Raw genomic sequence first — 16,276 nt, 5'->3', positions numbered from 1 at the left:
TGTTCAGTAATATTCTCTTAGTATTTAATCATTCTTCAGAACACTATTTTCAATCAAAACTGTGTTACCAATGGCATACTCCCCTGCACAGATAAACTATAAATTGTTTTAACTTCTCTTTAAACCTTAAATGATATCGTATCATGTGCATTTTTTCAGTATGACACAACGAACAGTTTTTGTATCCGCTGCATTTCAAATATGCTTAATTATGTGTCATACATCCAGCCGCATAATCAAGCTTTTGTCCTACGATTTTCGCACGGTGAAATGAATGATTCAAATTACCTTTTTCCAGTTTGGAAGTCTTTTCATGAGAATTCAGAAGACGTCTGTCAGGGTGTTAGCTGAAAGAATGAATAAATCATTCAACGATCAGGCTATAAAATTAAATGAAGACTTTAAATTATAATAGACATTTAAAGTTCTTTACATTAGTTACGGAACAACATATTACTCCGTGAAATGCCTTTGAAATACAGAAAATCTTTAGAATCATAATGAAATTACAGGTTTTCGGATACACATGTTCTACATACAGTCACCTCTTTCTTAAACATAAACTGGCTGCCGTTGAAGTTGAAAAGCAAGAACTTTCATCATCATTTCACAGTTTGAAGATACGGCTTGTTTCAAACTATATACATGGTTTGATGTTTGCACATAAAAATATTTCGTTTTTGAAACTAACATTTTTGTCTAAATGTAAAATTTTGATTTTATTGAGGAATACTTCTACACTTTTAACATGATAACCATTTGAAAATTTAAAATACTGGTGTATATTTACCTATGTATGTCTCTTTCCTGGTATGTTATCACGCCAACGTAATGTTTAATGTCATTATTGAAGGTGCTAGTTATTTAGTTATATAAACAAAAAGATAGAAATATGCTTCGTCTGAGCTTGTATGTATTTCTCGATGTAATTTATCTATGCATGTTATACTTAAACAGTTCCGTCGGATCTGCATGCAATAAGAATGCCAAAATAAAGATGGATGCACTTTCTGTTATTGCTAGAAAGAACTCTCGTAATGTGTTTTGTTTTGTTTAGGATCGATTCCATTTCAAGTCAGTCATGTTTTCTCACATTTATTTATTAAATTTAAAGCTAATGTGTAGACACATTAGGCTAAAGTAATTATAACATGCTTGGGCCATGAAAATGAGAATATAAAATTGTTAACATCTTTGCTATTTTCTTGCGAGCCCATAACTGTTCATTGTGGGTTTTTTGTTGTTATTGTTGTTGTTGTATATTTTATGTAGAACAGACTACAAACCATTTTGGTTTTCTTCCTGCAAGTGTGTTCTACTCAATCAGATGTAATTTGTGATCCTATTATCATTTAGCCTGCTATTATAAGTGTCAATTAAGAAATGAAAGTTCGTTTTTCGGTGTTCATGCGAAATGAACGACAGAATAGAATCGGCAAAGCTATGAATCGCGCTAGTGATTCCTGTTTAATTCGCCGATTCTGTTCTGTCGTTCATTTCGCAAGAACACTGATAAAAAGTTTTATTTCTAATATTTACATTATATTTCCTTTCCATTTTTAAACAAGATAATATTATAAATTGCACACATTTTGTTGGATTTAACATTAAAATCGGCTTCCCGGCCATTCTGTTCACCAGACGGAACAACTGCAACGTCATCTAAGGAACGTTCTCCCTGACTTTACGCGGACGTTGTCAAACCAGCGGCCTGTTATCTCCATGCAGCGTTGATCTAACTTTCGCGCCTTTCCTTTTGCTGTTAATACGAAATGAACGTCATAATCTTCAATGGAAATGAATAGGGCGAATGTAAATATCCCAGTGCGGGAGGTGGTTGGGTTCTATCCCCGGCCGCATCATACCAAAGACGTAAAAAATGGTACTAGTAGCTTGCTCGCTTGCTCGCTTGGCGCTCAGCATTAAGAGGGTAGTGCTAAGACTGGTCAGCCCGGTTTCAGTATAAAGTGACTGGGTGGGATATCATGTCACGTGTCTACGGCGTGATATTCCAGTGAGGCAGCACTATAAAGTTGGGCATTTTGCTCACTGGTACAAGTAGACACCGTCGTTTATATGACTGAAAAATTGTTGAAAAAAGACGTTAAACCCGAACATACACACATTCACGACCGTTAACTGACAATAACATTTCTTTTTTATTATCATGTTCGAGAGGATGACGTCGTGCCAGATTATGCGGGAATAAGGTTACACATTTGCTTCATGTATTTGTTTGTTGCTTGTTTTGGGATACGCGCCACTTTTCAAGAGTATTTCAGTTAGGTAACGATGAGTATTTAAACTAACCAGTTTTCCTACATTCGTAACTAGTACTTACTTGTTCTCTGCAAATAACTGCCAATTTCCCGACATGAATCGGGTGTGGAGGTCAAAAAGATTTACGATACAATGTCTCTTATCAAGCCACCGAGGACAGCAAGCGCTTCGCCCAGGAACAGAACTCCCGATCCCAGGATCAGTATATGTGCTCTGCATATTGAGTTCAGCAGACGGGCGCAAGACGTTTACACATTTGCAATAAAAACAGACTCAGATAGTAGAGTCAATTAAACAACCGTTATTCCACTTTCGGTTGTTTTTTACTCTAGACGTCAAAGACGTGTAACAGAAAACAACATATTCCAAAAAAAAAATTAAAGAACAGTTTCAGGTGAGTTACTGCAAACTGTTCCAGCGCGTATTTCGATTCGGCTGTATATATTCCTATATATTTTCCATTGTAATAATGTTATCATAAGTTATCATTACAGACATTACGTTTGATGCTCAATTTCTATGAACTGTTATTTCTATATACATCACCTCTATAGTTTGATAATTGTTTCTTAAATTTGTTTAAACGTCAAAATTTACCAATGTAGACTACATACGCACACACATGTCTGATAACAAGAAACAGAATTACAACGTCGTCTACGTAATGTATACTATGAGTATAGCACACAAAGACATGCAGTATATCTTCTTACACAAAAACTCAGAACAAATATGCACACATATGATATATCTTCCCGCAATGACACATTTACAAGTGCTTAAATGGCAGCTCTTTTATCTCAGATCAGCTAACAAATATATCACTATTCAAAAAACTTCTCTTGAGGAAAGATCAGATTTGATACATTTTTAAACAATATAAATATGCATTTAATCTGGATAGAATATCAACCATCGCTCACAGGGTTTGAGATAAATTGAATTACAAAACGTGTAAGTAAGCAATAGATTAACAGGAAGTAATCATAGTTCTACAATTGTTCAGTATCATTCTCTAAAACTAAACTGTTTTTCGTTTCCGCTGAATCATTGACATTCACAACGGGTGTTTCTGTGTTTACCTCCATCCAAACTAAACATTTTTCTACAGACTGTAATTTGGTATTATCTGTCAACGTCGTATTAGTTTTCTCTTCGCCCTGCGCTCTATTTCCAGTTGCTTCATTATTACTTTTACCACCGATATCTAAACCAGTAAACTCAGTTTCATTAATACCTTCATCGGTTATGTCACCATCCAGTCTCCCGGTTGATGTTTTAGCATACGTTTCGGTAAAATTAATGTTTTTAGCTTTCTTTTCACTCCGATCTTTTATCTTATTTTTGTCCCTTTTAGGGCTTTCAGGGGATTGTTTCATTCTGTTTAAGGACTTCGCACTTTCTGCCTCCTTTCTAGCAGCTTGTTCCATCGCCAAACGTCCTTCTGGTGAAAGACCTTCAGAAAATTTTACTTCAAATCTTTTCATCAGAACCCCTCTGATGTCTGACAAGCTGTCCGGTGGTAGATTATATCCATTTAAGTTTTCTTGTATAAATAATGATCTGCTATCCATTCCTGAATTTCTTCAAAACTTTCACTGTAATATAAAAAAACATGGTATAAAGATGACTGAAGAAAACAATAAGGTGTTAAGGATAAACATACATTTAATATCTTTTATATTTCTTCGATCCGTTTTATGGTCTTTCACGCGTCATAAGACACCTTTAATTTTCAAACTTAAAGTATAACATTCCTTGGAATATGAATACATTTAGACAAATGTATGTTTAAAACGAATTATCTAGCTTTCGGACCAAGGGGGCTATAACCTTATTCACCATACTCTGATTCCGGCACAACGCATTTTCGTGAACTATCAGTACTACACAATATCTATAAATAAAATCGACACAAGAACCTCTTAGAATAACTCGTTTTATTTGTTAAGTAAAAGTAGTTTTGTTAAAACCCACCAGAGTATCAAAACCGCCGTTTATAATATAAAATAGTCTGCTGAATATCTAAACTATCATGTTTTTTACAAAGATTCAAGAGATTCAAGATAGTTTATTTAGGCAAAACATACAATATGTTCATTGCCGAACATAGAATATAACATTGTAATATGACGGTACAAAACAAGGTTTCAAAAAGTTAATATATGAGAAAAGTATGACAATAATGATTAACAGGGTATAAGTTACATACAATTAATGTATGACAAACTACTATGAAGATAGTCCTAAAAAGAAAAAACTTTATACAATTATGGAACATTTTCTCTTTTACAGTTTGCTGAATATATATATTTTGCTAATTTATTTATAATACTTTTTTGGTTCGATTTCATATGTTTAAACTTTTGTAAGCATTACAAAAGACTTAACAAAACAGATATGAATAACTGATTTGCAGTTTTGAAAACGAAAATAACCGAATACGTATACAATACAGCTAATCATTTAATATTTACAAACTAATAGGCTTGAATAAATTATATACCTCTTTTGAACAATAGGTCGAGACACTTTTAATAAGATAGATATCACAAAATATGATTGAATGTATTGATAATGATAGCAAAAAGGCATTCCGATATTAAAATGACATTATAATTTAACGGTTTTATGGTGTTCCGTCAACATAAAGAATAATAAAAAAAACCTTAATTCATTATTATTGCCGACATAAACCACTTGGTGTAAAATGCCAAGTATTAGAGAGTATTATTGAAACTATTGATATTGAAGGTAAACTGAATCTAAATAAAACACATTACTAGGTCGTTCAAATACATTTGTTTATGGTTACTTTTCGTTGTATACTTTCAGACATAATACAAAGGCAGTCAGCCTTCTGTAATAATATCAAGATATTACGCCCTTGTGTTTCAGTAACTTTTTTCATAATTTTTAAAAATGTCTCCCAGCATCTAAATCAAGCGATCATTTTTTATAAAATGAAAAATTATAGGCTTCGTCAGTCTAGGAACTGCAAGATATATCTTAACTAAAAAATTGTTTAGTAAATCAGGATTGTACTGCATAAACTTTAGAATAAAAAAAAATAGGATAACAATTGTTTATTTCTTTATTTCTCGCAATGATAAACAAAACTTATCTGATCTGAAATAGAACATGACAAACTTAATATATATATATCATTTTTGCTTTATGGATTTAGCTACTTGTTTGTTTAAATATTAATTTATGACAAAACGTTTTTACGGAAATGAATTTAACGGAAAATACGACCAAGATCAAACAAAACACTAAGGGTGTATAGTTAGGGAATAGCTGCTCAAGGTGAATTACAGCATTTGATCATACATTTTAACAGTATTATTTTCTAAACTTGACAGGTATGAAAAATAAATGTTTCATTAACTTTCTAACCATCATGTCATTCAAAATAAATTGAACGTTATGGTAATGGTACTAAGATAGTTGTTGCAAAACATGTCAGTACATATACATGTTATGATTCATAGAAGGCTGTAAAATGAATGTAGATCTAGGGGTAGACTGGTCCCAGTCCTTACATTTGCCAGTCATAGTCTCTTCTCATATTTTATGTTAAATTACTTCCCTTCATAGTTATAACATGGTTACCTTTTCTTGCTGCCGAATGTAAGATAATACAGCCAGATATTTAAAAGGGAGCAGTCTATAAACAGGGAGTTATCTATAAATGAAAGATATCTGACAAGGAAATACATTAGTATATAAAAAAATCTTATTATTAGACTAGTAGCTAGTCTAATCTAGGGGTAACGCTAAATGACCTTTGACCAACAAAACGAATATGGTATCAAATAATCAGAACGTCTGCTACTAATACGATCCGTTATTTGGAAAAAAAAGGGAGTTAAGTCAGTGTGATAACTTATATACATGCGATGGTATATTTTTTAAAATTAAAAGCAAAGTTAGTTCCTTGACATAATTTAATTCTCTATAGTCATTTTATGAATCGGTTTAATGTTTATTAGTAGACGTAGAATGTAAGACACTAGAAATTTGAAGTATTTAGTATCATTTTAGATTTGCTCTAAAAACAAACGTAATGTTATGATTAAGAATCATTCTAGATTTGCTCTAAAAACATACGTAATTTTATGATCAAGTATCATTCCAGATTTGGTCTAAAACATACGTCATGTTATGATTAAGTATCATTCTAGATTTGCTCTAAAAACATACGTAATTTTATGATTAAGTATCGTTTTAGATTTGCTCGAAAATATACGTAATGTTATAATTTATGTGTATAACTCTATATGTTCAAAAGAATATATAATGTAATCACATTTGATATTAAAAAGATAATCTACGAAAGATGTGTAGTTAACTTTTATACCGATATTTTTTAGTTAGAATTGCACTTATTTTGCAGATAGGCTTGTGACATTACAGTAAGCACTTATATTATCAAATTTTGATGACAGTTTCTAAAATCTGAGCTGATATTTTTTACAGTTTTTAACAGTAGTTTTTGAGTACAATTATACGAGGTAATGTATTTTCTTTCCATTTCCTTGACAATTGATATAAATGTCTAGCTATAGTGCAAATGACATTACATTCAACGCAAGACTATTCCCAGCTGAACAATAACATAAGAATGGACATTTAAATGAAAAAGAAAAGAAAAGAAATACTACCTACAGTAATAAGAAAATATTCCTTTGCAGAAGCTGTGTTTTTATTACCGAACTTCATACACAAATTATTTCTGACCTAAATTGATCAGCTTTAACGGTAAAGTCATATTTTATAATTTCATATCGGAAGAAATATGCATCCATTAAATAAATATCAATCAATATTTACATAAAGATCAGTAATTATCGGAATGTTGATTACTTCCACGCACTACGTTATGAAAATATTTATCTTTCTCTCTACGGATTTTAAACGAACAATAAACAAATATCTGTTAAATGCACGGTCAAACAAAAGTCCTTCTGTCCATAAGCGGCCTAGACAGAAAAACGTTTTAGAAAGGGAGGATCTTTGTGATAAGTTTCTAATATGTATTGGGCCACGATCGAACAGTAGAGAATTGTATTGAACTTCAATAGATATTGATAATTGACTCCTGCGACACAAAAACAGACCATGGAACTTTTCTACCGGTTTATATTAAGTGTTCTCCTTTTTACTGGCCCGTTCCGTTCCGTTCCGTTCGTGTGATGCATTTTACTGATGACTGATGAGTACAGATCGTGAAACATTAATACCGATGTGTATTAGTGTTTTACTTTTTACTGACCCGTTCCGTTCGTGTGATGTATTTTACTGATGAGTACAGATCGTGAAACATTAATACCGATGTGTATTAGTGTTTTACTTTTTACTGTCCCGTTCCGTTCGTGTGATGTATTTTACTGATGAGTACAGATCGTGAAACGTTAATACTGATGTATATTACTGTTTTAATTTTTACTGTCCCGTTCCGTTCATGTGATGTATTTTACTGACGAGTACAGATCGTGAAACGTTGATACCGATGTATAGAGTTTTACTTTTTACTGTCCCGTTCCGTTCATGTGATGTATTTTACTGACGAGTACAGATCGTAAAACATTAATACCGATGTATATTAGTAGTTTACTTTTTACTGTCGCGTTCCGTTCATGTGATGTAATTTACAAATAAGAGTGCACCCGCACCAAGATAATGTAAATGAGAGTTTTAAAATAATACAGTCTAAATTAAAATATAAAATATATTTACTGAAACTCATCAATTAATTTTTAAATAAAACAGAAATCATATAAAGGACTTGAAAAGGAAATTTATCTATTGATGTGTTATTGAATAATGCTTTTAGAGTTTATTTTGGACGAATTAAACATAGCAGTCATTTATACTACTTGTAATTTCATTATCTCATAGAATCAAACGTAAAAGTACAAAGTGGTTTTACAAGAAGCTAAATCCCCGTTAAATTTAATTTCTAAAATCAAGACTTTTAAATAGTGTAAATTACTTTTTATTGAAAGGAGTATATTGACTGAACTATGAATGCTACAGTTGTATATCTTGTCAAATATAAAACAGGTGCTAATGGAGACTAATGTTTTATGTTCGAAGCATATAAACCGGAGTTTCAGGTACCCGGGCATAACTTACATTTTGAGTGTCCGAGTGATTGACAGTGTCGTGTGTTATTTGTGTCATGTTAGAGAACATCTTTTAGAAATTTACTGAAATCTGTTCTGTAGTTTTATAATAAGGGTAAGGGTACACAAATCGTTTACCGGAAATTTAGAATACAAAGCGGAAATAAGTATTTTTTTACCTTTTTCGTATAATTTAAAGAGAGAAAGAAAATGTCAGTGAAAACGGAAACAAACTAAATTCATAACTGGATTTCGGTCTGCACATTTAGGCCATTAAATGCATGTGTCTAACATAATGAAATGTTAGGGGCCATTAGAGGTTTCAGACACAGTTAAACAGATTCTGGTACTATTTTGTTTGGATTCGTTCAATGCTTCCATCTTCTAATAGGTATTATGATATGTCTGAAAAAGATCTTTTTTATATATACTATTTATATTAGGGAGAATGAACTGTTAATACCATGAAACCGCACAAAATAGCTGTAATTATGTTATTAGGTACTTCCCGTACAGTCACAGTAATGTAGGTCAACGAATGTTGACCCGCATTTTACTGTTCTGAAGCTGCAAAAAGAACACAACAGATTAGGAATTATATATTGCTAAAGCTGTCGGTACAGGGAATCTTGGAAGCATGACATATTTCTTCCAGTAGCTTTCTTGATCCCATAAAGTACGCACTTAAATGAACAAGAAATTGTTTATGATGTAAAAAGCGAAATGTAATTTGCGAAAAATTATTAACGGTGATGATCAAATACGTCTTTTAAACTAGGACCGAACTGTGTATAACGCTTTCCTTTATCAAATACATGTACAATATTATGCATTTTCTACGTCAACTGCAACGAGAGTCGCACACACATCGTCGTTCACAAATAGACACTGCAGCAGAAAGATATCACAGACAATGAACTTCATATTCAAAGCATAAAGTATGCTTTGAAAAGGAGAGGTGTTTTATTTCATACATTGGGACTAAAGAATTTTGTCTGGCGTGACGGAGGTGTGGTGTCACATTATACATTTGCTTGATCAATAGTCAAAACGTGTGCCCAAAGTCCGAAGGCAAGTCATTCAAAAAGTGTTTTATTACCTGACATTTGAAATGAATTTTCATATTCTCCAACCATATTTCACGTTAGCCCTTTGACTATTGATTGGTCAGTGCCCGACGATTTATTAATGAGTCACATAACAAACGAAATATAAAAAAAAAATCGCAGCGTATTAAACGATTAAATGGTTCAGACAAAATATATTGAATGTTGATACACAGCCTTAACACGGCAGGTATCAATGAAAATGGATCTAGCCAGTCTCGCATTTATATAGATTTCGACTTGTTTGACGAAAATAGCGTAACTTGAATTGTTACCAGTTTAGGTTAGAAGAGAAACATAAGTTTGCATTGTAGGTAAAACATGCTACCGTATAGGTATTACTGTAAGTTATAATTTGCAACCGCGCAGTATTCTTTAAAAGGATGTAAAGTGTTTTCTTAGGTAAAATATAAAAACAAATTGCATTGTACGGATCTAATATATTCAAAAGTTTGCATTGGGATCTAGCTACCGTTTTACTGAGAAACATTAACGACTTTAAATGCTGCTCGCGGAAAGCGACTGCCCATGACAAGTGTATAATAACATTTTTTCTTGTGCACAGAATGCATTCAAATGTTTCAATGTTTCAAATGAAGCTACAGGAAGTACACGGTACGGAATATATTGTCAGAATGAAGTTTTTTCAAGGGAGAATTTCATATCTTGACACAGTTCTAAGCACATTCTGTAAAGAACTTGGTTATGCAGCTTTTACTCGATTTCAGCTGTCAGTGGTTAAGCATTTAAAAGCAAGTGCTTATGCACATTGGCAGAAATCATCAAATGTATCATCCCGTAATTCCCTGTAGAGTGTAGCGGTATCTCGAAGAGTGCGAGATTCAATATTACATAAAGGAGCTTCTCTTGAATCAATGTTTTATATCAAAAGTCTCAGCTGTTTACCATATAAAAGTACAAGCTACTTAACGGATTTAACAGAATAAACATATTTAGGAAATACAGGCTTAGAGAATCTACATAGTATCACATCTATCTTCTTAGAATATACTTTAAGGTTGCTTCATTTTTCCATTACATTGTTTGTAATTCTGTACGGCAACGCCGATTAATGCAATAATATAAAAATAAATGTTATGTTATGTTATGTTATGTTATGTTATGTTATGTTATGTTGTGCTGTGCTGTGCTGTGCTGTGCTGTGCTGTGCTGTGCTATGCTATGCTATGCTATGCTATGCTATGCTATGCTCTTCAGGCATAGTTAATAAAATACTAAAATTTCTAAATTTATTTTTCAATTTTATTACATGTACTTAGAAGAATGTTGTTGGCGAAGTACATCAATTAACAAAAAATAAACATGTTGTTGCTCCACTACCTTTTTTTCATTATTTTAGCATTTTAGTCACAAGACTTTTCAATTAGCCCGCGTGTATTTTTTTATTATTTAATATTTTAGATAATATTAAATTTTATTTGAACATTTTGATCTATAAGAAGATCCGTTTAAAATGTAAAACAATAAAATAAACAATATTCTGATTACTGCAAACTGAAATCGTTTCTCATTTCCACCACTTAAAATATTATCTTTTAAAATTTATACCACAACATTGCCAGGAAATTGGCTAATGGCTTTCTTTCTCCAGAAATAATGTGTGGAGTATCTTAGAAAATTTTAGGTCAATCTAAAATTGAAATGCAGTTTGTAGTAAATTTCATTGACATTGGTGCTACATTCAACAAAACTGATTTTCGCAATATTAAGAAGTTTGGATTTCAATAAAATAACATAATGTAAAATCAAAGTACAAGTATCATTTCTTAGAAGACACTTTTAGACAACATAAAAAATACTGTGTTGGCAAGAGTTATTTTCCACTTCTAAATGGATGTCAATTCTTGAAAATGTTTCTTTTGTCAGGTGATATTAAAATAATATAATATTTTTCTTTAGTATATAAGATATCTGTATCATTCATACTTCTTAAAATGCTGTCTATGTACCGTTCCTACATGTTAATTCCATTCATTTTCCCTTATTGTTGTTTCTGTTGAGGCTGTTTATGACCAGATCGACTTTTGTTTGGAGGTGAATTTAACAGGTATTTAGCCGTTAGGGCGGAAGGTAAATATTTTGATAACTTAGTCCGCGTGTAAATAATCTACACTGAGATAATGGCTGATCTTTATGAAAATATCGATCGCTTTTATATTATTTCATACATCGTTTATAGTTGATATATAGCTATTAATAATATGTCTTTATACAGTTGTATTTCTTTAAAAGTGGCACAAAACTACTGGTATATGAGATCAGCCAACTACTTTAAATAGGTAGCAAGTGAACTCAGTGTCGCGCGAGTGGTTCAGATTGTAGAACACGGTATTACACAATATTACACTTTTAAAATTAGAATTATAGCGAACCAAAAAAAAAAATCTAGTGTGACAAGACAATCAGCAAAACAAAATTTTAATACAGAAGCATTTTTAAATGGTAATGTCACACATTTTAACTTCGAAAAGTCAAGCTAAATACCCTGATCTCTACGCCTCTGAATTTGGACAGATTTGACATAATTATTGTTTGAAGGCAATTCATTATTCATTTAACGTTAAAACTCGTCAGGTTCATAGATGATTTTTTTCGCATTTATTAAACATTATATTGGCATGCGTTGTAATTCAACCTGTATGTCTTTATACCTCCCCCCTTCACCCCCACCCCCACACTCACCCCCACCACCACCACGCTCCCTCCAAAAAAAAGTGGAATTGTGTACAAAATTTGCTGCTTCATGTTGGTATAATTAAAAAGATATACACAAAAAAACGGACAATACCGCTTGCTAAAATTGTCCGGTGCTATTTATTATAGCAAAATGCCTAACTTTCTACGCACATGTAACAATGTTTATCAGTAATTAGGACATGACATAAGTGATAATAATTTCTTTCTGAGGTCAACAATGTTTACCTTTTTCATAGATAAACACCCACTTCCATAATATGGATTCGTCGGGATAAGACACAGTTTTTGTCGAAAAAAAAATGCGACCTCATGTAAATGATATCAAAAAAGTATGCTTTAAAGAGAACGCAAAGGGCCACCTATTATGAGGTTAGTAGTTGGAAGCCTGAGTATGGCATGGTGACACTCAACTAAACATGATTACCTCATCCGCCTCTGATTTACAGTTACTTTTGGATATAAAGTAATTTTCAAAAATACTAGTATAGTCTCCAGGAAACAGACTGTGTTGTACATAAATGAAAAATTCATCTATAAATGGAATAAAACGGCAAAAAAATCAAGTTTACAAAACTTTGTATAGTGCTATAAATGTAATAATGTGTAAACGCAGGAAATGCTATAAATTAACTATATTAGGCAAAATAATGGGCACCACCTTTAGAAAACGAGGAGTGTACTTCGTCAGACCTAATTCATCTCTTTAGCTTAAAAACTTTCCGTCTTTAAAACATCTTTAAGCCATAGGCTAATGCTTTTTTTAGACAAGGCACGTTACAAAATGATCTGAATAGCAAAATTGGATATTTTCTTGAATACAAGTTTAACATTTATGTTCAATGTCAATTGTTTTAACTGGATTGATAGTTAACTCAGAGGAGTTTTTTCGTGTTAGTAAATTTTTCGATTTTATCATTTATCATTATCATTTCTGTAAATTGTCCTGTTTAACGAAGCATTTTTCTGACAAAGCTGAAACATTTCAGAAAATTATACTGAGTTTCAGATAATTCCCAGGAACTGTCCAACATTCAGCGCTAAAAATTAACCGCAATGTCGGTTTTAGAAAAATTTTCAAGATGATTTTATGCAGAAGTGATCAAAACTCTATATGTAAAAAAGGGTTTGTGAAACTGACGATATTCTTACATGAAAGATAGGATTTTCCCGTGTTGTACCATTGCTGGAAAAACTCATCTTACACCCCTGGCTGAAATTTATGAATTACATGTAATGCGTAAATTCAAACGCTGCTATAATAAAAAATAACGCTTAAAGGAAAACATTGTTTCATTATATTTCTTCTTTTTTTCTTTCTTTTTTTTTTGGATTTAACGTCGCACCGACACATGATAGGTCATATGGCGACTTTCCAGCTTTAATGGTGGAGGAAGACCCCAGGTGCCCCTCCGTGCATTATTTCATCACGAGCGGTCACCTGGGTAGAACCACCGACCTTCCGTAAGCCAGCTGGATGGCTTCCTCACATGAAGAATTCAACGCCCCGAGTGAGGCTCGAACCCACATCGATGAGGGGCAAGCTTCAATTAATTGAAGAATACGGTATTCAAGAAAAAGAATCTATCACTTGTGGAAGGTGCAGATGAAAGTCTGACTAGACAGTTACCCTCGAACCAGATATTCCCATCCGCACCTCCAACAAATAAAAGAATCTTATAATCTTATGTACCTGGTCACTCACACGCTTTACATGAAATGCACGCACTACTCGTGCTTAAATTGTACAATAGCTATAGAGAAGTATAAAAGAAGGCCAGTGTGATCATTGTATTAAGTCCACCCAAGAGCTGTTCTGTAACTTTGATGCAGAGAGACCCTAAACTTTTCAACGATAGAAAACATTAAATAAAATCTAGAAACTCTAGAAATGACAACTCTTGCCGCCTTAGGCCAGTACTTATAAGCAGAGATATCTATAAGTTTACTTTTCTTACAATTACACAGTTTAGCGGAAAATAAAAAAAAAAGTTTAAGACACAATAGCATGTATTACCTTTTTGCACAACAAAAACATTTAGGATTTATCAATATGCGTTTCATTTACCCTTTGCTTCATTCGATTTTGTTAGCTTACTTATGGTAATAAAAATAGCTTTTGATAAGCCGATAATAAAATGAAATACCAGAAAGTATCTTATAATGCACAGATAATACAGTTTTGCTTGTATCAAATTGTCACAACAGAAGCACTATTGTAATACAGAACAGGTAGGATTAGTAAGTCTCTGCGATATGAATACAAGATTCTTTTACTGGTTGTAGGCGCAGGTGGGAATATTCGGCCTCGAAGGTAACTGTTTAGGCTGTAACGAGGCTCTGCCGAGTTACCGCGTAAGTTACCCGAGAGCAAGCCACAAAAGAAAATACGAACAAATTGGAAACCTGTTGTTTTACTTGCAATTCACATAACCGGTATACGTTCATTAATATAAAAAAAAAAACGGCGAGATTTTTTCTTGCCTTACACGTAACAGGCTTATTCGGGTAGAGTGAAACGAACTGACCCAGCATTTGCATGCTAATGGGGAGGCGATATTTTCAACAAAACCGGTTTCCGTTGACTGTTAGCAGCGTTGGACGACAACTACACAAATTAAAGAACAATACATATACCTTACTGGCATATGTAAAAGGCATCTAAGATAAGACATCCACATAGAATCGTTCTAATTTCCTTGTCATAATGTCTTTCTGAAATGGCAAAACTATACGCGCGGCTTGAAAATATCTTAAGAGTTTTGTTTAAATGCATGGTGTGAAGACTTATCTCCGTGCATCTTTGATTCACATAGGGAAATTGTCAGTTACTTGCGGATAGCACTCTGACACCGGTGCAGTAAAATTTGCTATTGCAAACAGACAACTTGATCCACGTTAGAAAAAGTAGAATTTCAGGGTAGAAGACTCTCATTTAACTTAAATAACGAGCGATATAGGTACTTGACTGTTGTCAAGAAATAATAAAAAAAACACAAAGCGGCGGAGACCAAGAAAACTAATGTTAAGTTTCCAGTTCACAGAAAGGAGCAGTGTAAAAACGTTCCGAATAAACTTTGACGTGGTTAAACACGGTTGGTCTACAGAGGCCGAGAAGAATTTGGAATACTGAATACTGAATGGCGTATTTGCGTTCATTCATACAGACTTCTATGTTGTCTAATACATGATAATGTAAATTTATTAAAGTCAGGTACGATAGTGTTTGAAAGTCCAACACTGCTTTAATTTTACTTCTTAAAAGAATTGGAAACAGATTACTGAACATGATAAAAAAATTATAGTGGCCTCCGTAGCCGAGTGGTTAAGGTCGCTGACTTCAAATCACTTGCCTCACATTAATGTATGTTCGAGCCTCATTCTTCAGGTGAGGAAGCCATCCAGCTGGCTTACGGAGGTCGGTGGTTCTACCCAGGTGCCCGCTCGTGATGAAATAATGCACGAAGGGGCACATGGGATCTTCCTCCACCATCAAAGCTGGAAAATCGCCATATGACCTATAATTGTGTCGGTGCGACGTTAAACCCAACAAAATAAATAAAAATGCTATACGTTTTTATCACGCAAAGGTAATTTGACATGTCATGAATTTCATTGTAAAAATAAATGTACGAGATAATCGACTACACCTTAGTGACCTAATGAAAATATATATTTATTTACTGTTTATACATATAATAATGTTATCCGACTTCATTTTCTTTTCCTCTCATCGTGATAAAAGCTACACTTTTGTTTTTGTAATATAAAGCCTAAGAAACAAATGTATTTCAGTGAACTTCAAATATTACACCTGCTATATTTATACGAAATTAGTTTTAAGTGACATCGTTCACCTTTCTTTTTTGTTGTTAATCTTCTCTCTCCCGTGATCAATACCTTCAATACTGCAATCTATCTCTTGACATTTTACAATACGTTGAAGTGCGCATATATTCTCTGATTTTGTTGTGAAAAACGCGACTTATCGCATACAAATAGGGTCTTTGATCGTGATTTATGCGGAAAGAACATAATAAAACA

At 33.0% G+C, this 16,276-nt stretch overlaps 1 protein-coding gene across 1 annotated transcript; it reads right to left on the bottom strand.

Moving 5' to 3' along the window:
* Positions 1-2,601: 2,601 nt before the first annotated feature.
* On the bottom strand, positions 2,602-7,249 carry LOC123523335 (uncharacterized). The gene is made up of 2 exons (XM_045301022.2): positions 6,952-7,249; positions 2,602-3,878 (listed from the first exon to the last, which is right to left on the bottom strand). Exon 2 carries the CDS (start codon positions 3,852-3,854, stop codon positions 3,273-3,275), a length of 582 nt encoding a protein of 193 aa, XP_045156957.2. The 5' UTR covers positions 3,855-3,878; positions 6,952-7,249; the 3' UTR covers positions 2,602-3,272.
* Between the last annotated feature and the right edge of the window lie 9,027 nt (positions 7,250-16,276).

The sequence above is a fragment of the Mercenaria mercenaria genome, chromosome 3 (genome assembly GCF_021730395.1).
Source record: "Mercenaria mercenaria strain notata chromosome 3, MADL_Memer_1, whole genome shotgun sequence".
NCBI lineage: Eukaryota > Metazoa > Mollusca > Bivalvia > Venerida > Veneridae > Mercenaria > Mercenaria mercenaria.
The sequence above is the reverse complement of the archived record's forward strand: the minus strand, read 5'-3'. Positions and strand labels throughout refer to the sequence as shown.